This window comes from Zingiber officinale, chromosome 2A (assembly GCF_018446385.1).
Source record: "Zingiber officinale cultivar Zhangliang chromosome 2A, Zo_v1.1, whole genome shotgun sequence".
In the NCBI taxonomy this organism is placed as follows: Eukaryota; Viridiplantae; Streptophyta; class Magnoliopsida; order Zingiberales; family Zingiberaceae; genus Zingiber; species Zingiber officinale.
The window spans coordinates 131232374-131259499 of record NC_055988.1 but is presented as its reverse complement, the minus strand read 5'-3'; the positions used below and the strand labels follow the sequence as shown (position 1 = coordinate 131259499).

Sequence of the window (27126 nt, the reverse complement as noted above, 5' to 3'; positions counted from 1 at the left end):
AAAATATTTAACTACAATGTACTGCTAGACATTTTCATCTAGTGAGATGAAAAATCTGAAAAATTGACTATTAGGCATGAGAACCCACCCCCAGGATTGATTGAGCTCAAGAGCTAAACAGCAGGATTTTTTTTAAAAAAATGAAGTAAATATTTATGCCGACACAGGAAATTTTCTAGGATGGGGAAGGGCGTTATGATTAGAATTCAACATACAACGATCCATGAAACCATCACACGGTTGTCATAGATGTATACAATGATCCACAAATTTCAACAATACTAAAACTATATAATATTTTTTATCAGCGACTAAATAATGGAAACTTCCTTCACAAAACGGTTCAGACAACCATTAAGACCAAGGCTTAATTCTCCTGAGAAGAGAAACAGTGATGATCTAAGACCTGATAAATCAAACTAGCTGGACTCATGTTACGTTTACAAACTGAACCACTTAAGGAGTTTGCCGATAAGTTGGCGGCTTGATTAATAATTAACTAGCTGATGGCTTGAATGAAAGTCTAATGGTATTATATATAACATGAGGTTCAGCCATGGCACCATTTCCATGATCTCCACAGGCCAGCGTCTTGGCAATGGGAGGGATGAGATGGAAGCCAAGTTCTTTAATTACATCCAGATGACGCTTTGTGAAAGCATTATTCCACATGAAGGTGTTCATAGCAGGAGCCACATATATCGGCTTGCGGTAATCCCAGGCTCGCACAATGCATGTTAGTAGGTTGTCGCACAATCCTCCAGCAATCTAGAAAACGAAGTACAGATTAGTAAAAGCAAATAGAAGAGGGATACACATGCAAACAGTCTTTTACCTTAGCAAGTGTATTTGCTGACAATGGTGCAATCACCATGATATCCGCCCATTTCCTAAGCTCAATGTGCAACACATCATCTCCAATCTTCTTCCAAGTAGACCATTCGTCATCATCTGTGTAAAAAAGCACATCGCTAGGTAGTGATCTTCTGTCAATAAAGTGCAACGATGATTGAGTTGCGACTGCCCTTATTTCTGCCCACTCCAAAAATTTCCGACATAAAATCTCAAATTTAATAGCAGCAACACTTCCAGAAACAGCTAAAAGGATCCTTGGTTTAGCAGGCTGAAGGTTGTCCGAGGTTGATTTAGCACTGGCCATCAAGCATAATCACATAGAGAGAGAGTTTGCTTCTACTGCATGAAATATAAATAAAGAAAGAAAGTGAATACTGATGGGCCTTTTTTGCAAATTTAAATCACACATTGTTAATTGAAAGGATCATGTCTTAAGCAAATTTCTGAATGGAAAACCATTTCAATCAAGTATGAGAAAACGAAAAACAACTTCACACAATTCCTTGAGTTTCAAGAACTTCAGTCTCCTCAAAACGGTTTAGTGGCTAGCGTATGAGGTGTTGCTATCATGAGGTCTAGGGTTCGAATCTCGGCAAAGCCGAGGTAAATGTCTTCCTTATGTGTTAGTCACTATTCCAAAGACTAGTAGCCGCCCGTGATTTACCTCCTCCGTGTTGGTCCTAGGACGGGTTGGCGGGGGTGCTGGGGGCGAGCGTATTTGCCTTTTGCCACCTTGAGTTTCAAGAACTTCATTCATCAGATTTATGTAGATTTCAGAGGAATTGGTACAGATTTCCCCAATGCTTACAGCTTTAGAAAACACTTTGCACTTCATGCCACTCAGCTTCTATCATGCTACCTGGTAGCATTACAAAGGTTAGAGAGTAAAAAAAGAATGTGAGAAGTTTCCCAAGAGAGAATATCCTCCAAGGTTGGTGGCACTTTGAAATCTACAGTGTACAAGAATGACTATGGCGTCAACACATCAACAAACCACAATCTGCCAGCCCTTCTTAGTGCACCAAAAGATGTATGAGCCTTCATTTTACAGGTGTGCAAGGAACCCAACCTAGTCCTTACACAAACCAATGTGTTAGCTAAGTTAAGATTGTGTCCATGGGGGGAAAAGGATACGCAGATTGAACACGAGCTAGCCAGGAAGGAAGGGTGAAGGAGAGGGGAAATGAAACAGCAATCCTCCTATTTCTCCATTAATGAGACATTGAGGATGAAGTAGGGAAAGGTATCTGTTGCCTTGTTTATTAGGAGATAAGTGTAAGATAATCAAAATGTAAAATGCCAACTTAACCTAAACCTTTTTCAAAAACAAGCATCACCTAAAAGAAACATGGTTCAAGTTTCTGAGTTTGGCTTGCTTGTCCTTTCATCTGCTAAATTGAGCAAAGTAGGTAGATGATTGAATTTTATTATTAAGCTAACAAAAGAAGCATGGTTCAGATTGTTCAGTCAGGTTCAAATTGTACAATAGCATGATTCGGATTTCTTAGAAGAAACTCTCAATCAGGTCCTGATGCATCAGTGAATCATCACCTGAAAGAAGTATGTTTCAAGTTGCGGAGTTTGACCCCTTTTTTTCCTTTATTGCTAAGTTGAGCTGCAGGTAGATGATAGAGTTGATTATTTAAGATAAAAATCATAGTTCAGATCGTTAGGTCAGGTCAGATTGTACAATACCATGATTCAGATTTCTTATAGAAAGTTTGAATCAGGTCTAGATGTGTCAGTGAATATTGAGCAGTGTATTCAATAGCGGCGAATAGCGCGCTACATAGCGCGCTATCGCGCGCTACGACCAGCGAACGCTGCAGAGCGTTCGCTGAATCGCGATTGTCCCAAATAGCCCACGCTATTCGGGACAAAAGCGTCGATAGCGCACATAGCGTGCGCTATCATGCCCTAGCGCCCCATAGCGGGCGCTAAAATTACAAATTACTTACCAATAGCTAGGGCAAAGGTGAGTCGAATCGTGACTGTGGCAGAGGCGAAGGTAGGGCAGACTGCAGAGGCGACAGGCGGCGATCGGCGAGCAGCGAGCGGTGACCTGTGAGTGGTGGCGAGGGACAGCGATTGGAGATTTGGAGGTAAGCTTTTCTCCTTCCTTTCGTTTTCTTCGTTTAGGTTTTCCTTCTCGTTTTTTTTTTCTCGAAGGAGCAAAAACGATTTCGCGATTTCCAGAAGTTGGGCATTTGGATCGATCCAGCGATCGATCCAGGGTCGAACAGAAAGGATCTGGATCGATCCAGCGACCGATCCAGATCCTTTCTGTTCGAACAGTGGATCGGTCGCTGGATCGATCCAGACCCTGGATCGGTCGCTGGATCGATCCAGATCCTTTCTGTTCGAACAGAAAGGATCTGGATCGATCCAGCGACCGATCCAGATCCTTTCTGTTCGACCCTGGATCGATTGCTGGATCGATCCAATTCCTTGGATCGATGCAATGATCGATCCAGATGCCCTGGATTGATTTTTTTTTTTGCTGATTTGTTTCTAATTAATTAATTATTTATTCTGATTTTTTTCTTTTGTTTTTCTAGGATTTTGATTGTCTAGTTAGAATTTGCAATGTCTACGAATTTATCAAAAAAAGATAAAAAAGATATTGGTTGGAAGTATTGTTATCAAAATGAAGGGGAAAAAGCTGTTCGGTGCAAATTTTGTCATCATATATCGAATGGAGGGATTACTCGCTTGAAGGAACATTTAGCTCAAACTCATAAAGGGGTTGCACCTTGTGTTAGTGTTCCGGATGATATTAAGAAAGAAATTAGAGAATCACTTGACAAAATTAGAGCATCTAAAAGTAAACAAACTGAATTGTTACGAGAGATCGGTGAAGGTCCCCAAAGTATGAGTACGCAATCATCAAAAGTTGGAAGTGTAGGGGGAAATTCAATTGGATGTTCTGGTAGTGGTGAATCAAAAGGTAAAGGTACTCTTCATGGGTTTGTTAGTTCCGAACCTCGACAAACAACCCTAAATTCGACATACAAAAAAGATTTGTTGGTTGATGTGAAGCGTAGAATTGGTCGTTTTATTTACTCTGCCGCACTTCCGTTTAATGTTGTGAATGATCCTTATTGGCTGCCTATGGTTGAGGGCATTGCGGAATATGGAAGAGGGTTCAAGCCTCCTTCAATGCATGAGTTAAGAACTTGGATACTTAAAGCTGAGGTTGATGGCATCAACCTAATATATGAGGAGCATAAAAAGGCATGGAAAAAATATGGATGCACTATTATGTCCGATGGTTGGACGGATGGAAAGAATAGAAGTTTGATCAATTTTTTAGTAAATAGTCCCGCCGGCACTTTCTTTTTGAAATCTATTGATGCATCAGATTCTATTAAAAATGGGGAATTGATCTTTAAATATCTTAATGATGTTGTTGATGAGGTGGGAGAGGAAAATGTAATTCAAATTGTCACGGATAATGCTTCGAATTGCATTAAGGCGGGGAAAAAAATTATGGAGACTAGACATAGAATTTGGTGGACACCTTGTGCGGCGCATTGCATTGATCTAATGTTGGAGGATATTGCAAAGTTGAAGATTTTTTCTGATACAATTGAGCATGCTAAGATGGTTGTGAAGTTCCTTTATGGTCATGGGACTATACTTTCTTTGATGAGAAAGTATACAAACGGTAAAGAAATTCTCCGTCCCGCTGTTACTCGCTTTGCTACTTCATTTCTCACTCTTCAGAGTATGTATAAGGTTAAAAGGCCACTTGAACAAATGTTTGCTTCAGAAGATTGGGTTAGTTCACCACTATCTCAAACAACTCAGGGGAAGGTCGTGAAGAGAATTGTTATTAATGATCCCAACTTTTGGCCACATGTTGCATTTTGTGTTAAGAGTGTTGTTCCTCTTGTAAGTGTGTTAAGGGAAGTTGATTCGGAGGAGAGATCGGCCATGGGATATATTTATGAACTTATGGATAAGGCAAAAGAGACAATAAAATTTAATTGTGGGGGAGTTGACAGAAAATACAAACCCATTTGGAAAAAATTGATTCACGATGGACTCCACAACTTCATCATCCTCTACACGCGGCCGGGTACTATTTGAATCCACAATTGCGTTATGAAGAAAGATTTTCTTATTGTGATGAAGTTAGAGATGGATTGTATACTTGCATGGATAGGATGTTGTCTTCTGATGATCGTCTTAAAGCAGGCATCCAATTGGACTTATATGATAAAGCTGAAGGAGAATTTGGAACTCCAATAGCAAAACGAACAAGAATGTTGCGAACTCCGGGTAAAATTTTCTTCTTGTAACCGTTCTTGTAAAATTATACTAGCATTCATATTTTAAAATTATATACATTCTTGTAATTTTTTTTAATGTTATTACTTATTAGTCTCGTGGTGGGAACGTTTTGGAGGTAAGACACCCGAGCTTACTACATTTGCAATTCGAGTGCTTGGTCTCACTTGTAGTGCTTCGGGATGTGAAAGAAATTGGAGCACTTTTGAATCGGTGAGTATTCTAAGTTTCTAACTCTACTTGAATTTTAATTGTTTTATAATTTTCATATCATTGTTTATTTTTATATATATATGTTTTCTTTTTTGTAATATTAGATTCATACAAAAAAGAGAAATAGGCTTGAACATGCAAAGTTGAATGCGTTGGTGTTTGTGAAATATAACTTCAAGCTTAGGGAGAGAAGTATTAGGAGGAGAGACAAGATTGATCCCATTGTAGTTGATGAAATTAATTCAGATGACGAATGGATAACTGAGAAAGAAGGTCCAGTTCTCCCCGTAACTACTAAATGGCTTGAAGATGATGAATTATTTGAAAGTGATCCTATTGTGAGTGTGCCATCTGCTACCTTTGAAAGTCTTTTTGACTCAGATAAGCGAGTCAAAGATGTTGAGGATATAGTTGAAGTTCCTCCTACGAATTCAAAAAAAAGAGTTGCTGAAAATTCAAGTAAGCACTAAGCATATGTAAATTGTTTATTTATATCTACTTCATCTATAATTGATTCTTAAATGTTGTATCTCTTATATAATAGGTGGAAGCAAAGACAAACAAGCAAGGTTGAGTCTTGTTGATGTGGAAGATAATCATCTTGATGCTGAAAATTATGGAGTAATTCCAACTTTTGATAGTGAAAATTTTCCAACCATAGACACTATTGATGATGATAGTGATATAGAGTTGGATGATACTGATTATTTTTAAGTTATGTTGTTTTAATTATAAGACTTTTTAAATTGTTGGTATGGGATATTTTGACATGTAATGAATTATTATGATTAATTTTAGATTATGTTTTTTTTATTTTACTTATATAAGTATATTTTATTTTTTAAAATTTAAACATTGACGTGCACGAAAAGCTTGCGCTATACGCTACGCTATTTACGCTACGTAATGACAAGACAAAAACGCTATGAACCAACGCTACGCGATTTAAAACACTGATATTGAGACAACAACTATATTACCTCCAACATCATCTAGCAGATGAGAGAAGTATGTCCATAATGAGAAAGAAATTACTGCTTGTTTAGTTATCCAAATGCTTAGTAAAAGAATGTGGATAGATAGCAGTAGTAAAACACAGTGGAGAAAGGATTGGTTGCTCTTTCTTCTTATTTGTGTTTGTAGGCAAATAGGACAAAGTTCGTATACCCGTACCTTTTCAACATTCTCCAAATACTTCCTGCTTTCATGGATCTTACTTACGGACTGACTATTAATTTCAATTTATACAGAAATGAACATCAATTAACAAAAATGCTTCATTAAATAAAAGCATGTAGGAGGCAAGAGAGGAAGAACGAAGAGGGTCAGGATCAGGTCATGGCCACATTTTATTCAGTAGGTTGGCATTTTAGTGAATGGGTGAGCTCATTTTCATCTATCAAATGAAACTATCCTTCGTCTGCCAGTTGCATGTTTCCACCCACCACTGAACCAGAAGGATCAAACAGAGCAACAAAAGGGCCCAACTTGCAGCAAGAATCATTCTGCACTCGTGGAAAAAAACTCTAAAACAAGAAGCAAACTAGATCCTTACCACAATCACATCCCTTGTATGCATACTCATGTCAGTAACAAGGAAAAGAAACCACACTTGATCGCATAACACAATAACTAATTATTGCTAAAACAGTACAAAAACTTAATATTTCTGGGTTTGAAGTTAATTAATCCAATCCATTGATGCATAGGGATAAAAAGGTCAAATGAGAAGAAAGAGAGATGATGGCTAGATTGGCTAGGTTTCAGGTGTAGTGGGGAGGAAATCAAATGGAAGTAGCTCGCAACTTGAGTAGAGCTTGCAATGAAGGCAGAAGATGCTCACAGAAGGAGCTAATGGTTCAGGCAGCTAGGGGGAGCTTGCAATGAAGACAGAAGATGCTTGTGAAAGTTAACTCACAACCCGAGTGGAGAACATGAAGGAGGAAGACACATTTTGATGAAGGAGAGTCCTCACAAAAATTCACGCAACCAAGGTAGACGACTCAAGTGAAGCTTACAACCAGGGTAAAGGGCTCGCGTAGATCCACAACCAAGCAAAAGGCTCATAATCAAGGCACGATTGCAAAAAAGGCTTGTTCACTAGGGTAATAGAGATTCTCATGCATTGGTGGCGGACAGAAAGAAAATTCTCTTGTGCCAATCGACACGGCCTGAAATTAGAAACCATGAAGAGAAATAAAAGTATCCATCCACTACAGACTTAAGGGCGATAGGTGAAGTGAAGGATGAATTCAAAGAAGGAAACACCATCTAGGATGAAAGTTTAATGTATAAAGTAACAATATCCACTCTTTTTATAGACTAGAATATCCAAGGAAAATAAACTTGACAATTTTGGTGGCAACTTATCTTTGCTCGGGGATAAGGTATAGATAAAAATGATTGCATCTAAACACACTTAGTGGAAGACACTAAGAAACATTACAAGGAAAGATAATCAAAAGAAACCTGATCATGAAGGAAAACAGAAGGAATGCGATTCATATGATGAGATGACACACATAAGAATTACATCACCCTAGCATTGCATCATAGTCAGCCCTCCTTTCTCTCACCCTTTTCCCCTCTTTCTCTCCTCCCTATCCCTGCGTTGTAGCCCATCAAGCGGTCACTTGCAGTTCAAAGACAAGAGGGCACATGACCCTTCCATTCCTCCCCCTCACTCTCTCCTTCCCCCACTCCTTGCACCTGTAACCATCACCCGACCACCTGGACCCAAGTCAAGCCGATACCATGTCATAGGCCTCTCATTTTCTTTCTTTTTACTTGTTTGCACACCACAGTGCCACCAAGACACTGTCCTTGGGCAAAGTCGTTTTGTATCCAAGGCGTCGTCAATCAGATTGAAGGTCCGATTAGCTCAGGTTTTTCATATCATTAAAACATCTACATTGTTTTGTCCATCAAGAAGACGCCATCAAAACTGTGGATGTTGATGTGATTCCAATTTGTCATGGCCAGCTCACATAATCCCAAGATAGAATGGGGAGCCACAATTCATATCCACGAGTTGAACTTCTTTCCTCATTAGCATTCTTTGTATTGATCTTCTGATTTTATTTGCAGCAGAAAAAATGATGTCAAAGAATGACCAAGTCCTCCAAAATTCAATACCTTGTAAGCACTATTATCAGTAAAGTTACCTTTGCTATCCCAACTTAATCTGTAAGTTTCTTGCCTAATTATAGGCATAGATATCCAATTCTATCAACTCATGTAGATTCCTATCGATTTCTGCCTATTCATGATGTAGCTCTGGCCTTTCCTTAATACCACTTGATCTGGTGTGAGTGAGTTCGCTCGAGATCTCAGAAAAATTCATATCAGATTTGACTGATCGTAGTCCAATTTTTGATATTTCACACTATGGTTGTGATAGAAAAAACTCTGTAATTTAAAAGTGCCAACTACTTTGGTCAACGCCTTGGTAGTACTCCATCATATCCACGAGTTGAACTTCTTTCCTCATTAGCATTCTTTGTATTGATCTTCTGATTTTATTTGCAGCAAAAAAAATGATGTCAAAGAATGACCAAGTCCTCCAAAATTCAATACCTTGTAAGCACTATTATCAGTAAAGTTACCTTTGCTATCCCAACTTAATCTGTAAGTTTCTTGCCTAATTATAGGCATTGATATCCAATTCTATCAACTCATGTAGATTCCTATCGATTTCTGCCTATTCATGATGTAGCTCTGGCCTTTCCTCAATACCACTTGATCTGGTGTGAGTTCGCTCAAGATCTCAGCAAAATTCATATCAGATTGACTGATCGTAGTCCAATTTAGGATATTTCACACTATGGTTGTGATAGAAAAAACTCTGTAATTTAAAAGTGCCAACTACTTTGGTCAAGGCCTTGGTAGTACTCCATAATATTTTGAGATCAACTCCCTTCATCATTTGTGTGGAACTTATCCCTCCTTAAAATGAGGAAATATTATCTATTTCCAACGAGTGAAAGGTCTCTTTTCAACCCTCCATAGATGAGGTAATTTTGGCAGTCAATCATTCCATCAAGAAGGCAATAGAAGATTCAAATCTAATTGCAGAAAAAAAAAACTTCTATTTGATGGCAACAATCAGAGTATCATTTAGTAATCATATCTCCAGAAGATCCTTTAGCATCTTGCCAATGAAATGATCAGAAAGTAGACATTTATACAAATTCTTACTTTGTTTTCCATATTCTTGTACTTCACATCAAATCCTGATTCCCACTCACTTGGGATGAGATAAAGAAGAAATAAACATGATTATGTCAAGTATGAAACTTCCTGTTCCAGAACAATAGTCTATCATTAGCCAGTTTTATGCAGTGCCAAACTAAAAGAAGCAAATCTAGAGTAATTAGAAATCCTAGAGCTGAAAAACCCATCGGCATTAACACACTGGTAAGAACTTCTAAAATTCAACTTTTTTCCTCCAGAAGAGAAGCCTAGAAACCTAAACAATATACAGTGATTACGCAACCTGTCAATTCTGTTCCATCCTAATTCAAGAACCAAAATAGATTTTTTTTTTTTTTAATAAAAGAATAAATAGAGGGAGAGATTTAGACCAAACAGAAAAGGTTAAAATTTTAAGTGAAAGAGAAGTGAATAATGAAGAACCTAATCCTGCTCATCATTCCAGTCAAGCATTCTCCAAGGAGGAAGAGATGGTCGACCCCAAATCCAAAGAACCGACAACAGTTGAAAGTCCAACCCTAACATGGCAGTTCCCCACTGAGAAGACAAACCCCAGGTCGTTGTCACTAGTACCTTCTTTCCCTTCGGATCGGTGGTGAGGCAAGGCACCACAGGAAGAAATTTGGGTGGATTATGTGTTGCGTGTTTATCTCCACAGCATAATATTTATATTGAGCAATAGACAATCAACTAACAGATATTCTAAACATGTACCAACTTAGCAGTTAGCGCCTACCTACTTTGATATTTATTAAAAATGCACGTATTTTCGAAAATATTACCCCCTAAACCTGAACTAAGGTTAAAAAAAAAAAACTTTCATAATTTATAAAATATATATATACAAAAATTATTGATAGTTTTAAAAATCAATTCATACAAAATTAACACTGTTGCACTTCTAATGACCTTAGTCGTCTATATTTTTTAATAAAAAATTAAACTTCTCAGGTATATTAATGAATTTTGTTAAAAAATTATTAACAGCCTTAAAGTACTCAAATTTGTCCAAATTTGCATCCTTGCACTACTAGTGATCCCTTAAATCTATCCATATTCTTTTTTAAAATTTAGAACCATTTAGGGCAATTAATGACTTTTGTGTGAAAAGTATTTAATTACTATAGATAAAAAATATACTCGTGTGTCTTAAGTCTATCTATATTTTTTTAAAAATATGGAACCAAAAGTTATTAAAGAACGTAAAGAGCTTAGTTTTGTTCTAAAATGTGTATTGTTGCACTCCTAGCCCTAGTGATCGCCTCCTAAAGTCATTCATATTCTTTTTTTCTTTCAAATTTGCAGTCTTTTAGGTGCCGTTAAAGGTCCATCAACAATTTTCCAAAATTCATTAATGGCTGTCTTTTTTTAATAACTCGTTGATGCCTAAAAAAAATCTCAAATCATGAAAATTAAGCATGCTCAAACTCAAGAGAGTCCTAAGAAGACAATGATTCAGTTTGGAGTGAATAAAAAATGAGTGGCTTCATCAATGACTTTGAGTCAAAACTCATTAATGTCTAAAAAAGGGATCGAAATTGTAGACGTTGAGCATGGTCATACCTAGGAAAATGTTAGAACTTAGAAGCATAGTGTTGCAAGCTTAGAGTCCTAAACCTCATTTATGGTTGTCTTATTTTCTAGAACTCATTGATAGCTGAAAAAGAGTCTAGAATCAGGGAAGTCGAGCATATTCAAACTCAAGAGAGTACTAAGAAGAGAATAATTCAGGTTTGGAGTGAAGTCATTGATAGCTGAAAAGGGTTCGAAATCAGGAACGTCGAATAATGGTCAAACTCAAGGGAGTGCTAGGAAGAAAATGGTCCAAGTTTAGAGTAAATTTAATGTGTTTAGATTCATCCATGATTTTTGTAAAAAAAAAACTCAATTTTTTAAAATTTACTGTTAGTTAAAAAAAAAAAAATCAGAATTAGGGAAGTTGAGTATGGTTAGACTCTGGAGAAATCTAAGAAGTGAATGATTCAAATATGGAGAAAACCTAGTAGATGAATCAATGATTTTTTATCAAAACACATTGATGGTTGAAAAGGATCCAGAGTCAGGGAAGTTAAGTATGGTCCGAGTCATTGAATGGTAATTTGATGTGTTTAGATCCATTAGTGACTATCTGCTAAAACTTATTGATAGTTCTCTTTATTTTTTTAAAAAACTCATGGATTCTTGAAAAGGATCTAAAATTGAGGACACGTTCATTAATAACTTTTGGAGAAAGCTCATTGATGATTGAAAGGGTCTAAAATTAGAGAAGTTGAGCATGGTGAGGATTAGGAGTACCAGGAAGAGAATGGTTCAGGCTTGGAGTGAATCTGATATCTGTTGGATATGTATAGGTTCATCGATGACTTTTTGCCAAAGTCATCGATGGTTGAAAAGGGCCCATCATCAAGGAAGTTGATTATGATCAAATTTAAGAGAGTGCCAAGAATAAAATAATACAAGTTTAGAGTGAATCTAATGTGTCCAAGTTCATTAGTGATCATGGTTTGAAATCTTATATCGTGTTGGTCGAAACAGTCGAAATGTATCGTTCTAATAAATCACTGAAACTCGATATCACTCGGCACCAACATTCAAAATCTCGAACTGTGTCATAGTTTCAATCTTTAATTGGAAAGATATTGTTCCAATACCGTGTTGACGCTCCAATGCATAGTGTCGGTGATATATTAGAGATTGAAGACTGAAAGTTGAAGGAGGAAATAGAAAAAGCAAAGGAAGAAGATATTATTGTGTTGAGTGGTATGGAGTTTTGATAATTCACATGGCATGATACAAGATTTAAAACCATGCTTGACATGGGCAATGTCTCCTTCCTATGCTTCAGCTTCTTTCTTCTTCAACTTCAATACACCTCTGACATCATATATCGAAACATCAACACGATATCGAACATTATCATTCCAATCAAAAGCCAAAAACTTTGGCATGGCTTGAGATTTTGAACCTTGTTAGTTGAAAACCAATGTTGTAAATGACAATAAGTAGTGACGAGGCGGTCAATGACCGCCTACCACCTAGACAATGCCTAGGTAGTTGAATTTTGTTATTACCTTTTATACATAATATTATAAATAGTCATAATTCTTTATGTAATATATATGAGTAAATGATGTTTAAGCATAAATAAACTTCATACAATACAATTTATACAAGGTACAAATAAATATATAAAAGCAACTAACAAGATAATTAATAAAGATTCATCATCATATTAGTACTAAAAAAATAATATCATTACTTTTACCAAAAGCTTAAGTTTAAAATTCAAAGTTTCAATCCAATGGAAGCAAGCTAGCAAGGAATAGACTAAACATAACTAATTTTTAAAATCATCTACACATGCACCATCAACTACATCCATAATCCTCTCATCATTGGACTCAAAATCAGCATTTTTTTCATTCTCCTCCTTTGATGTATCTAAATCCTCATCAAGTTCTCTAATGGAGATGCTTTTTGCACTTCTCCTTGGTTATAGCACTTTATCCGCTCCCAAGACCCTCGCCACCATTCCCCAAGTAAATCTCGAACCTGCCTTGACCTCATCTTTATCACCACCATCAACAAGCCAACCTTGTGCTTCACTAGCTTGAGAGGATAGAAGCAAATCTCCACTCATTTTTCTTTTACTCTTCTTCTTTATAAGATTGACACTGAATTTGACATATACAAGATCATTCAATGTCTGAAGCTTATTCCTTTTCGTAATATGTATCTAAATAATTAGAAAATTATTAAAAACTAATAAAAAAAGGATAGATAACAAAATTTATGAATTACTACTTACCCCTTCAAATTGGCTCTAAGTTCTTTTACAACCTCGATGAACTACTTGTCAAAGAGAGAAATCTCATTGTCATTTTTTTTAAGTTTGGAGTGACACCACCATAATTGAACCACCATCCAACTTAAAAAAGTAAAGAAAAAAAATAATAAATCAAAAAATAGGTAAAAGGGACATGTATGTTAATGAATAGAAATAAAGGAAAGAGTCCTCGAGCAATGGTGGGACAGAGTGCCTTCTCAATTTCCCAAACATCTAAGGATTGATTACAGCTTCGGTGAATTAACGGATGGATTTCCCTAAATCGACGGCTGATATAAGAACGCTGAGGTGATGGGTCGAGCACTTTTCGATTTACCCTGATGGCCGGTGGAAAACTTCTGTAGTGCTAAGCCAGTCAACCCTATGATTAGTCTGCATAAGTTAATACCTGGTGTCAACTAAAAAAAATAAAGGGAAGACATGTACCCAGATCAAAGTCATGGTACACATCCACCTTCTCATATGCCGCAACCGTTATTTTTCTTCCAAATTTTCCAGGTTTACTCTTATGCTTCAACAATTGATCATTAGAAATGGCACATGTCCTTGTCAATGAGTAAAAATTCTCTCAACACAATTCAAGAACTCATTCATAACATTGATGTCATTTTGTATGCTTGAATCTTCGAAGTAAAAAATCGAATTTAACAAGTAACGACATAATGCAAAGAACTATCAAGTCTACCCTTAGACTTCTTATCAATAATCTTTAAAAAAATAAGGGTGACATTTTCTTCTTTTTCGAAAGTTTTTTCTAATCTCTTCCTTGCTTTGTTTAAGTGCACCCAATAAAAAGACCACTGATGGTTTTTTGTCATCGTCAACAAGACGTAAAACTTTCACTAAAAGGGTGAAAATATTCAAAGCCAAAAAAAACAGCATTCCAAAAAGAGATATTTGTCATTGTCACCTCCGCCGCTTTTCCCTTCACACTACTCCTTAATTTTGTTTTGCTATACTCTTCGGATGTAAACATAAGTTTCAATTGATCTTTCTTGCCTTGGAGACTTTCCAAGGTCAAAACATAATTAGCAAATCTAGTCAACCTCACAATATTCCTCTTTTTAGTATATTTCCTCATAATAGCCAAAGTTCTATGATGTGCATAGATGAATATTGTTAGGGTCTTTGCTTTCTCAAGCATTCCGCTAACTTTCGCACAAAGGTCCAAAAATTTTGAGTATGTGTAACTTTCAACAATTCCGTTGTCGCCGTATTGTTTGCCGCATTGTCCATCCTTACTTGGACAACACATTGTTCACAAACTCCAAAATGTAAGCCTCAATATGTGCCTCCATGGATTCTTCTATAGAATCAAGGAATGAAGTGTCTAGTTTGCAATTAACACATAAATTCATAATGCTTCTCTTGCAATCCGTCCATTCATCGGTCATAATTAAACATCCATTTTTCATCGTTCTTCATTTTTTTAGAGATAATTTGGTCCTATCAACTTCTTGCTTTAAAAGTGGTTCTCTTATAAGATATTGACTTAGAGGTTTGTAGCCCGGGCTGAATTGGCCAACTATCTCTACAAAATGTCTAAAGCTTTGATTGTCAATTGCATGAAAAAGAATTCCCGCCTCATAAATCCATGTTGCAAGGTACTAATGCATATCATTTGTAAACTTTAACTTCAATACATTATTTATGTTTTGTTGTCTTGCCTTTGTTGGATCAATTATGGATGTCCACTTATCAATAGGCCCGAGGTGCTTTGACCTCTTTTTAGAAGAATCTCACTCCACCTGACAATCATCATCCTCTACATCAACACCTATATTTACTTCCGCCCTCTTTTCCTTTAGTTCTTCCATCCTTTGTCGCTTCCTATTTTTCTATTTTCAAGATAAACTCTTACTCTCTTTTTTCTTCATCAGATGCTTTAGGGCATGCTTCAAAGTGTCCTACAATAACCGTAATATGATACTTCATCCAATAAACTTTTCCCTTAATAAGGCTCTTGCACAATTTGCGTGTAATCCAATCTCTTTTTTTTTTTGCAATACAACACCCCATAATCCCAAACAATATCACTATTCTTTCGCTTCAATTTAACATCCAGTTGTTTCTCATTTTTCACTATTAACCTTCAATAATTAAATAAAAAATCAAAAACTAAAACAAGAACTTAATGTGCCACTGGTTTAGGAGGCGGCGGAGGCGCTAGGCAGAAGGAGGTGGGTTATGGATGACTTGGTGGGTGGGAGTTATTTATGTTTTGGAAGGAAGAGAGTATTAATATATCTAGGATTTTTTAAATTTTGTTGATTTTGACCACCTCACCTACTGCCTTGATTGCCTCACTCATTTGCCCGAGACAGGGTTGAGTTGGTTAGTGTGGGGCAGAGTTGCTACCATAGGGCAAGAGTTCGAATCTCGGCAAAGCCGAGGAAAAAAAAACCCTCCCCGCACTAGGCAACTACAGCTTCCAGATTTACCTCTCACTGATGGTCGTGAGGTCGATCGTGTGGGGTCGTTGGGGTGGCAGATTCCATCTTTTGCTACCATTGATTGCCTCGCCCACCTCACGCGTCGCCTCGCCCACCTCACTAGCCTCGCCTCATCTTTGATCGCCTAAAGTACCGCCTAAGGCAAAAGAGGTGTGGTTGATGTCCGCCTCCCGCCTAGACGGCCACCATTTAGAACACTAGCCAAAACTTATTAATGGTGGGCTTTGAGATGCAAGTTGAGTATGGTTAGACTCAAAAGAATTTCATGAAGAGAATGGAATAAGTTTTGAGTGAATTTGAACTATATAGGTCTATCAATTATTTTTAGTCAAAACTTATTGATAGTTGAAAGGGGACCAAAATCATGGAAGTTGAGTACAATGAAAGTCAAGAGAATACCAAGAATAGAATGGTGTAGGTTTGGAGTGAAAATGCAGTGCCTAGGTCCACCAATAACTATGTAACAACACTCATTGGTGGCTTGTTTTTCTTCTAAAACTCATTGTTGACTGAAAAAGATCTACTCAGCAGAGTATACGAAGAGAATGGTTTTGATTTAGAGTGAAATTAAAGTGTGTAGATCCATCAATAACTTTTAGATAAAATTCACTAATGGATGAAAAGATCCACAATTAGAGAATTTGAGCACGACAAGAATCATGAAAGCTCGAGGAATAGAATGGTGTAGGTTTGGAGTGAATCTAATGTGTCTATTGTTGGATTGTGTTATTGGTTGTAGTGGGGGTGAATACCCTTCCTATGATGCTAGTGTTCTACATGACAAAATATGCAACAAAAATAATAAATGAACACAAAAACAAGCAAACCAAGGTACGCAACGATTTAACATGGTTTGGTGGCCTCAGGCTCCTAGTCCATGCCTATGATCCGTTTAGGTGGATCACTCCCGGGAACCTTTATCTTTTCTCCTTTTTGGCATCAACGGCGATGGAAAACCTTTTACAAATCAACAATTATAGGATATAATAAATAAGAATAAAAGTAATACAATGGATCTTCCAAAGTGGTAGAAGGGGAGCATTTTTCGCACTAAATAGATTATGTATTTCACAACCCCTTGAGCTCCTTTTATAGATTTCTCTTGAATCCTATTATTTTGTTGATGTGGCAATCCATAGTATCTTATCTGAATCCTATTGTTAAACCTTCCATCTTTTGTCGGTCATTGTAGCATCAATTGAGTATTTGGTGCTGAGTGCATCAATCAACTAGATAACCTTTTGTTCTCGGCTAATCAAACCTCAGTCAATTAAGTTAGTCAACTAGAAAACCTTTTGTTATTTTGCTATTAGTCTGACACATCAATCAACTTGACACATCAATCGACGATCTTTTACTCACAAGTCAACTATGAGAAAAGAAAGAATTATCAGCTTAGAAAAATAGTTGATAATCCCTTATTATGACGGGTAAATATGAATTATTGACAAATTTGTCATATGTTGGCTGGTAATCCATGTTCGTTGAATATCATTTGTCGGCAAAAAAAAAAGCCAAAACTAGTATTTTCCAGCCACGACAAACTAGGTGACAACGACAGTCTAGGTGACGGAGTGATGGCTCGGATAATGGTTCGGCACGGATAGATCGAAGAACGGCCATTAGGAGTAACATTGGTTTGGACATAGGGGTATTTTTGGAATCAAGTGCACCCTTTGGTAGAAATAAAAGTGTAGTGTGGGAACCTACGTGCGTCCTTTAGTAAAATGTTGATATTTTTTTCACTCTTTCTCAAAGTTTTATGGTATGTCTTATTAGTTTAATATCCCTATAACACAATTTTGTACATCTTCTTTGTTTTTATATAGGAAACTAAAGTACTGGCCCTCCATTAATCACACATTTTTTTCATTTTCAATATCAAGTTAAATAACTTCATAAGTCATTCAATTCTGATATCTCTATTGGAATATCATTCTGTTCAATCGCTTTTTCATTTTGCATCCCATTTAACACTTGTTCTACTTCTCAAATTTGAATTCTTCGATAAAAATTTACATTCCTATACTTCTCTCTAACTTGCTTAAACTTGTAAAGGTAAATTGGTCACTTAAAACATTCATTAAAAAGTTAATGAAAATACCTCTTCCATCGCTCTTTTATTTCCTCAACTTCTAGTAGTACCCTATTGAATTAAAGTTTAATGCATCTTATTTGAGTAAGATCTCTTCTTTTCCTCTCCCAATTTAGTTATTTTATAGTCGTCTCTTTCCCCTTCTTTTGAATCAAGTTGTCAATACAAGCGTTCAAAAGCTTAATTATTAAATTCACTCACTACTTTCTTAGTCTCTTTCTTGGTTACTACATACTTTTTAAAGTTTTCTTTGTTCTTAACTTATAGATTATTCTTTTTTTCCTTTAGTTTCTCCTATCTATCCTCATTCCAACAATAAGATTCTTTATTTGGTAGTGCCCATTCTCTTAACTCACCGAGTACACTCTTGGTCACTGTTTTCAAATTTGATGTCATCTTATCCTATATCGTATTTGAGTTATTATGTATTTCTCCTAATACTCCTTAACATGAGTTTGCAATTCACAATTTGCAAAAACACCGAAATAGTTCATGATTCGAGCCTACTACAAGTGAATTCATAAATAAAAGAAAAAATTCATTCAATTATGTAGATGAACTAAGCAGCAAGAAAAATGCAGGATCACTCTTGTTTATTTCATCTATGATTTGATTTTCCAACAAAAGTTACTTTGGTAGAAATAACAAAAATATAAGAACATTTTTTCACAATGGGCATATCGAAACCAATAGTCAACATTCAAGATAGAAAAAGTTTAGTTAGGATTAGCAACGAGTAGATTGGCATTAGTTGATTCAGGTGGTATTTTTTTTATTATACCTATTGTAATTGTTAGTGATGTTTATGTATAGTAGAGCCAAAACTAAGACGGCGTTTGATTTGCATGTTTTCCATTTTTATTTTTTGAAAAACGCAGGTTTTCTGAAAAATAATATTTGGTTTGTATTTTTTATGTTTATTTGTTTGAGATAGTATTTTCCGGAAAAATAGAAAATGTCTAAAAATCATTTTCTATTTTTTAGAAAACACGTATTTTTTAGAAAATGGAAATGGAAAACATGTAAATCAAAGACTCCCTAAGTATTTAAAGCACACTGATATACCATCCCTAAACCAGTTGCGGCTGTTTGTTGTATTGTATATCATGCGTTCCTTATCTCGCATTTATCCATTTTATAGATTAGTATCTATAATGTTCGTGAACTGACAGAACTATGATTGCGAAACTTCACCAACATGAACAATTGCAATTTTGAGGAAAAATAACATGATGGAATGGAAATTTAATAAGCTTCAAAAAGGTGATACCTTGCCAGCCAAGTTTTCAAGGATGTCAATTTTTTTTTCCGATTAACTAGCCTCTTGACATGCGCTCATCGCCTTCGATCGAATAAATAAAAAAAATAACGAAATTATTATGGGCACGAGCACAAAAGATTCAATTGCAAAAACCATTCAAACAACTAAGAATATATGGACAACAATCCCAATCAAGAGACAAATACCTGAAAAAAGAGACAAGAACTATTGGGGGTAGAAGGAAAGCGTCAAACCTTTTCTTGAATCGAAGATGGAATGATGGATAATGTCATTGGAGGTGGGTGGACGGATGAGCGCGGTGAGAGAGGGAGAGGACTTCCAATGCTGGTGGAGGAAGAGTGATGGGCATCAGGGTTTCGGGTTGAGGGAAGGCACGGAAAGTGAGTGGAAGATAACTGCGATGAGAAAGCAGTAAGAAGAAAAAAATAAAATTAAGATTAATTATTTTTTATTAATCAAACTTACATATAATTACGGATTTATTTTTTTTTAAATTCATGTATCTGACTATTCGAACTAACTAATTCGAAAGGCAACTAATCCGATTGTATGAAAGTTTTCCACATATCACCATGATAAATTTGAAAAGTGCTCGCGTTGTTGGACACCGATAACTACCTTCATAAGCCGCTCCTCACTGATGAGAGTCATGCTCCACCAAAGTACTTAATTATGACTTCGTATGTAACACGACCACTCCTCTAATGGACTCAGACCCATTGATAATCGTACTTCGTGTTACATTCTCAATAAGTAGCTCCGCCAGTGGTTCCAGGCCTATGGACAATCATATTTCGCGTTGTGTTCACAACATGCCCGCATCGTCAAAGGGCTCAAGCTCATGGATAATCGTATGTTCCATGTTTTTCCATCGAATAGAACATAAACATGCTCTACTACAAATTCAATTTTAATCAATAAATTTATTTTATTTATTAAAATTATTGATCAAAATTTTTACCAATAACTTTATCAAATTTTAATATATTTTTTTAAATTGACATTATATTAAAATTCAATGGTTAAACGAAATTTTAGTTGATATTTTAAAAAATAAAAATATAGGCAAAGTTAATATAAATAATAGCCAGATAACTTTGGTTGATAAATTAGTTTTTATTTATTAAAATTATCAAGCATATTTTCTAATTTTAACACGTTTCTTTAAAAGTTTAAAAAAAAATTAACACATTACAAAAAATTTGCAAAAAAAATTAATACAATGAATTTTAGGTAACATTTTTAAATTTTTTAATAACCAAAATGAATATAATTATTAGTCAAATTTTGACCGATAAATTAGTTTAAATTTACTAGCCAAATTTTTTGCTAGTAATTTTATTAAATTTCATCAATCATATTCTAAAATCAGTGTTCTAAAAGGCATCGTCTAGGACCGTCTAGGCATCACCTAGGCGTTAGGCGACGGGTGTCCGCCCGCGTACCGCCTAGCGTTCAAGCAGTGTTCTAAAAGGCGTCGCCTAAGACCGCCCTAGGACCACCTAGGCATCGCCTAGGCACTAGGCGGCGGCTGTTCGCCCGCCTACCGTCTAGCGCTTTTTAGAACACTGTCTAAAACTAAAAATTACATAACTCTAAACTTTAATGACAAAAAATCAAAAAATGAATTTTGGATGATAGTTTTAATTTTTACTAGTCAATGTTAATTTTGATCAATAAAAAAATTAAAATACTAGCCAAAATTTATTTTGGCTAATAAATAAATTTAATTACAGACCAAAACTCATTTGATCGATATTGTATTAATTTTTTAGCGGACAAGATTGAGTTTGATTAAAAAAACTACTGATAAAACATATTTTGACCAAGGTATAAAATTTCGACTCGTGCCGAGGTTTCTGTCCTGAACTAGAACAATACAATTTTGGTACCGTATCGTGTCGTGCCGATATAGTTTTGATATTTTTTAAATATAAAACATATTAATTAAAAAATAAAATATTTAACATAAATATTTAAAAAATAAATAATATAAAAAATAATCTTTAAAAAAGGAAAAGATATGAAAATAAAAAAAAAATTATGAGGGTTTAATAAAGTCTATTTAGATTATCTCCATCATAACTAGGAGTTGATTAAAATAACTAACCTAAGAGTAATTAAAAAAAAATCCGAAATCGGATACCAATTGCGAACTCACGCTACTTCGGCTCTACTGCGGGGTTGCACGACCCCTCAACCATGGCCGCGGGGATCGCGTAACTCCTCCAAAGCGACTGTGGCGGCCACAGGGTCGCACAACGCCTCCGTGGCGGCGGCGAAAGGGTTATGCGACCCCCTGCTGTTGTTGCGGAGTGAGTGACCCCTCTGCTGCAGCCACGGGGTCGCGCAACATGTCCTAGTTGTCGTGAGTCTGGTGCCGATTGTCGAGCGGAACGAGATGTTTTGCCTATTTCAACCGTCTTGGCATGACACTTTAAACCATGATTTTGACTAAGAAAATTTCATCAATAATCCTTACTTTTATTGTAGTAAGGTTTATGATAGAATAAACCAAACAAACTCAACTTAAGGTATTCAACCACTAGTCGATTGAGCAAAACACAAACTTTAAAAACACTTAGGAGATTGAATCCTTGGATCATAAGTTGTCTTATTAACAATCATCAATTAATTGGTTATTTACTTCAACCACATCTAAGTTCGTCTAATTGTTATTATCTACCCTCTTTACATATATATACAGGTCACTTCATTCACATCTCACATAAGTTTCTCCAAGTCTTAAGATCTTCAGTTAAGCTAAGTCATTTGCACTCTTGCACCACCTTTCACGCCTTCACTCACATAGTTCACCTCCTTGGCTTTATTGTGACCCAATGCTCCTCATCCTACGGTCTCTCGAATGCATCATCCTTCTCTGATCTTTATGGACCTCGTTTTGCAGTCCATTGAATGCACCATCCTTCTAGGATCTCCACAGACCTCGACTCATCAAGCCATCAAAAACCTTAGCTAAACCAAGTGAACTTGAATACAAGATAGATCTTGTGATACTTAACACACATGTCAAGTATGCAATGAGTTTAAACCCTTTGCTCAACTCATGAACACGCTTAACTTAACTGTATAACTATAGTAGGGGATGAAAGATTCGACTATTGGATTTAGTCTCCATTAAGTGGGGTGACATGTTATTTACTAACCATGATTTTGCCATTGTAAACAAACCTATTAAAGTAATCTAATTTGGTGTTTTAATCATAGGTTTATGTTATTGGATGTAACTCATATGTAGAACTCATTAATCCGTTACTATTAATACTAATGGATTTGAGCCCCGATATATATTGTTGATTTCCCCATCAAACTAAGATTTCAGAGCTATCGCCCTCGCATCTATGGAAAATCACGCCTATTGATTCATTTTAATCTTCAAGTTTTTCTAGCGATAAGGAAGTCGAGGATGTCTATGGATTTATGTATTTCTTGTAATGCTTCCGTTGTATTTCATTATCACATATTTGTTGTAGATCTCCGACAAGATCCTGTGTTGGATCGCTTGAATCTTTTTGTCAATTCACATGCGAAAGCACGATCTTAAGGAGGATTAAAATTCCATCAAATTGTATCAGAGCCACATGTTAGGTTGACACTGATTTTATAACATTAGGATGCGAGTTTTTTTGATAATTTTTTATTCAAATGCAAGTGTTTTGCGTTAAATTTTGATATAACACATTTACATATTCATTGAGATTTGGGTATACAAAGCCTAGGATACAGAGTCTTCATGGTTTTCGCAAAGAACAATGGTCGTTTCTAAAAATCACTTGAATTTTTGGGAAAAAAAAAATGTCTTGAAAAAATGCAACCAAACCATTAACAGTCGAGTCGACTGTCCTAATGGATCAATCGACTATTTCACCTAAATTAGCAAACAATAAGTTGTGTAGTCGATTGGGACACTCAAGTGGTTACCAGTCAGTTGCATATAGGAGCAATCAACTATTTCACCTAAATTAGTGAACAAAAGGTTTTGTAATCGATTAAGGCACTTGATTGGTGTTACCAATCCATTGCCATACCGACACAATCTATTATGCATAAAATCGAGCACAAAGGGTTTTATAGTTGATTTGGACAAATGCTCTAAATGGTGGTTGAGGTGACTGCCTAGGTGGGAGGTGGTCAAAGTCAACGTAGGTTAAAAAATCTTTACAGTGCGTTGGTGATTTCAAAACAACCCACATGGCCACACCCTTCTGTCTCCTTCCGCCTCGAACTGTGAACGCTGCACTGTTGCTCGCCGCTGTCGCGATCGTTGTTGTCATTGTTGCTGCCATCGTTAGGTTAGGCTTTTATATATTTCGGATTCGACTCAGTTCGGTGTTTCAGCTTCGGACGCGTCGTCGGGCTCAGGCAACGTCTTCGGGACAGTTGTCGAGCTTTGCAGACGGGTCCGGACTAGTTGTCGACCCAAGGCGACGGGTCCGGACTCGTTGCCGAGCCCAGGCGACGGTCTGAACTCGTTGCCGAGCCCAGGTGACGGGTCCGGACTTGTCGCTGAGCCCAGGCGATGGGTCCGCGATGGATCAGAACACGTCACCAAGTACAGGCGACAAGTCCAGACTCGTCGTCGAGCTCAGGCGACACGTCTGAGTCAAAATGCCAAAGCCAAATAGAGTTATTTGTTTAAACTTAAGATTTAATCGAAACTTCATATAAATAATTTTAATCAACTTCTAGTTATGATTGAGATAACTTAAATAAACTTAATTAAAGCCTAATAAAATTATCCTATTAATTTAATATATTTATATATATTTAAAAAATTATTATTATTATTTATTTTTTAAAAAATATTTTGATTAACTTTTTTTATTTTTTAATTAATATATTTTATATTAAGTTTTTTTCTAATTTTTTATTATTTATTGAATTATTGAAGCTTAATGGCAGAGAATGAGAACCAACCCAAGGTGGAATTGAAGTGAAAGTCTAGTAATATTGTTTAAAATTATGAGGTGATGTATTGCAAGGGAAAAAAAAGATTGGATCACTGTAAATTATGTAAGAAGCTTATTAAGGGAGGAGTTTATCAGATGAAGTACTACAATCAAGGAGGAGTGCAAGGAACATCCCCATTAGAGAACTTGATGAGGATTTATATATCGAAGGAGGAGAATAAAGAAGATGTTGATTTTGAGTCTGATAATGAGGGGATTATGGATGTAGTTAACGATGCATGTATAGATGATTTAAAAAATTAATTATGTTTAATTTAGTCCTTGTTGTCTTATTGTCATGTTGGATTAAAAGTTTAAATTCTCTCTATGGAAATAAAGGGAAAGCGAGAGGTAGCTAGCTCAATAGGAATAAGTGCATGATCAACGTAATGTAAGGAGATCAAAGGATATAATCTCAGAAAAAATGCCTACTAGTCAAACCATAAACAATATCATAATCCTCTAACCCATAAATCGGGAGTACGTACTGTATATACAAATTTGCACAAACAAATGAGTAACCAGAATATAACAAGCATATAACAAGTCTTGATTAGCACATCATAATAACACAAGCGAGTCTCGTGGGCAATCAGGATATATAACTAGTCACTGTCAACGAAAGAACGCTCTGCCACAAATGGTCCCGTGGTGGATAGAATGAGGTAGCTATCTAGCACTTCAGCTACTGACTATAGGAGAACGCTTTACCATGGATGGTCCCATGGACAGTCAGGATATGTAAACAATCACTATCTGCAAGAAAACAATCTACCACAGATAGTCTCGTGGGCAGACCAAATGTATAAGTGGCTATTGTTTACGGGAGAACACTCTACCACGGATAGTCCCGTGGGCAGATAGGGTATATACATATACCAAGCCATAATGACAAATTAAGCAATAACAATTCATCCGAGGATAAAACTCTTCAAGTTATCCTACGGTCGAACCTCACTAGCATATAGGAGACTAAATAACAACCAAGGTCTAGTAAGATACTCGATATCCTACACTATGATATAATTTTACTAATATATAGGCATGAGCCTACAAAACAAGCAAAGGTCTAGTAGAATACTCGATATCTTACAGTACAGTATAATCTTACTAATATATAGGCATGAATATACAAAAACAATCATATTCACAAAATACTAGTCAACCAATCTCAACTAATTCCATGGTATCATCATACATATAATAAAACAACGGAATCCAAATCAAGTAATCCTATGTCAGTCTAAGAAAATGACCTAGTGGAATACTCCTATCACTCTGCTAGGGTAAGATATCTATCCCGTATAAGCCAGTATAGTCTTGCTATCATATATGCACTCATAAAGTATACAACTATACTATAGTATCACTAACATACGGTTACCAACTTAAGGGTATTACTATATGGTGTAAATGTCCGAGTATAAATTTGTAATCATACTACGGTAATACTCAAACAATACATGCATAAAAACAAAGAAGACTGCATGGATACCACGGTAGATTAAATATAAGATCAAGCAATAAAAGGTCAAGCTTAAGCAACAATATGAATAGAGTCAAGTTAAATACAGCAACTATCCGAATATAGCTCATGCACTAAGGTTAAAGTACTAAAGAAGCAAGTCAAGAAATGCTCGCTTAGTAAGTAGCTCGTATCAAATACCTCCCACGTCGAAATGCTCGTCCCAAATCAGAATCTGCATCAAAAGGTATAGTTTAATTACTCTAACATGCATCATCTAGCTAAACTAAATCCCAAGACCAAATAAATAAACCTATTCCCTTCTTGATTAAGGAAACCCCAAATTGAATCAATCTGAGGTGGTCAACTAAGTTCCGATTGATCCAATCCATAATCAATCCCAACTAATATATTCCACATTAACACTTCCCACATAAATGATTTATTAGTAAATTTGAATCTGTAACTCAATTACATATCAATTAATCCACAACTAAATTAATCATACTTTAGATTAATCAACTTCAAGCTTACTACTCATATCAACCAATTAAATCCATAAACTTCAATTAACCATGGAAATGGATCCACTAAACTATTTGAAATTAACCAAATCCAATCATCCCAATCCAGCAATCAACCATTCCGCATCTAATAATAAGGAAGATGTTAGCTAATCCTCATAAGACTAGCTATAATCAATTAAGTACCAGAAATTAATCAACCTACAATGATCCGAATTCAATTGAGTGCAATTCCCTTAATCTTTGATCTAGATTTCTAACCAATTAACTAACCACTCTAATCCATTAAATCAGAACATATGTATTAAATTCCCTACTTATTCGAACAATAATTCTCTGTAAACTGAGCTTTACCAAATTTCCAGCAGTTAAAGCTACAGCTGGCCGGCAGTGCCACCAAGGCTGGAGGTGATGGCGTTGAGCAGAAAGGGTCGGCGATCTGCTCGCCCGGAGGCAGGGAATTGCTTCAGTTCCAAAAGAGATCGAACACTCATGAAGGGGATGTAGGAGAAACTGTGAAATCCCAGAGCTCTCTGATGAGGTGCATTGTGGATGGACGGAATAGGAAGGAGTTGCCGGCGATGGAATGGATGATGGCCTCAGATTAGGAAGAAGGCGCTCCAGTGGTGACACATGGTCGGGGCCACGGCTGGCGGTGGCACGAGTAGCTCAGCCGTGGATCGATCGAATAGTAACGGTCGATGTTGATCGATCGTCCTGGCTCAACAAAGTCGAAGGGGGCGACGGCGCGCAAGGAGATCAGCGACTTCGCTCGTGGCCGGAGGAGAGCCTGTGGCGCCGGGTCGGCGGCGATGAAGAGAAGAGGAAGAGGTGTCGACAGAGAGGTCGGGAGGGGCAAGAGGAGGAAATCGGCAAACCTAGGTTTAGCTATTCATAGTAGGTTTAGCAGGTTATTT

General features: G+C 36.4%; 2 protein-coding genes across 10 annotated transcripts; one reads left to right on the top strand and one right to left on the bottom strand.

Annotated features, from left to right (window-relative positions):
* Nucleotides 1-259: 259 nt before the first annotated feature.
* On the bottom strand, nt 260-27126 carry LOC122042338 (phosphopantothenoylcysteine decarboxylase-like). Of its 9 annotated transcripts, XM_042602389.1 has the most exons (7): nt 26564-27126; nt 25887-25920; nt 19484-19645; nt 19239-19310; nt 9559-9660; nt 836-1194; nt 260-768 (listed from the first exon to the last, which is right to left on the bottom strand). In XM_042602389.1, the coding sequence occupies exons 6-7, from the start codon at nt 1157-1159 to the stop codon at nt 496-498; spliced, it is 597 nt and encodes a 198-aa protein (XP_042458323.1). In that variant the 5' UTR covers nt 1160-1194; nt 9559-9660; nt 19239-19310; nt 19484-19645; nt 25887-25920; nt 26564-27126; the 3' UTR covers nt 260-495. The 9 variants fall into 9 exon arrangements, with proteins under 9 accessions (XP_042458323.1, XP_042458325.1, XP_042458318.1 ...); XM_042602391.1 differs by lacking the exon at nt 19484-19645; XM_042602384.1 differs by lacking the exon at nt 9559-9660 and having other exon boundaries at nt 26564-27125.
* LOC122043999 lies at nt 3442-5159 on the top strand. Its single transcript, XM_042604549.1, has 2 exons — nt 3442-4749; nt 4863-5159. The coding sequence occupies exons 1-2, from the start codon at nt 3442-3444 to the stop codon at nt 5157-5159; spliced, it is 1605 nt and encodes a 534-aa protein (XP_042460483.1).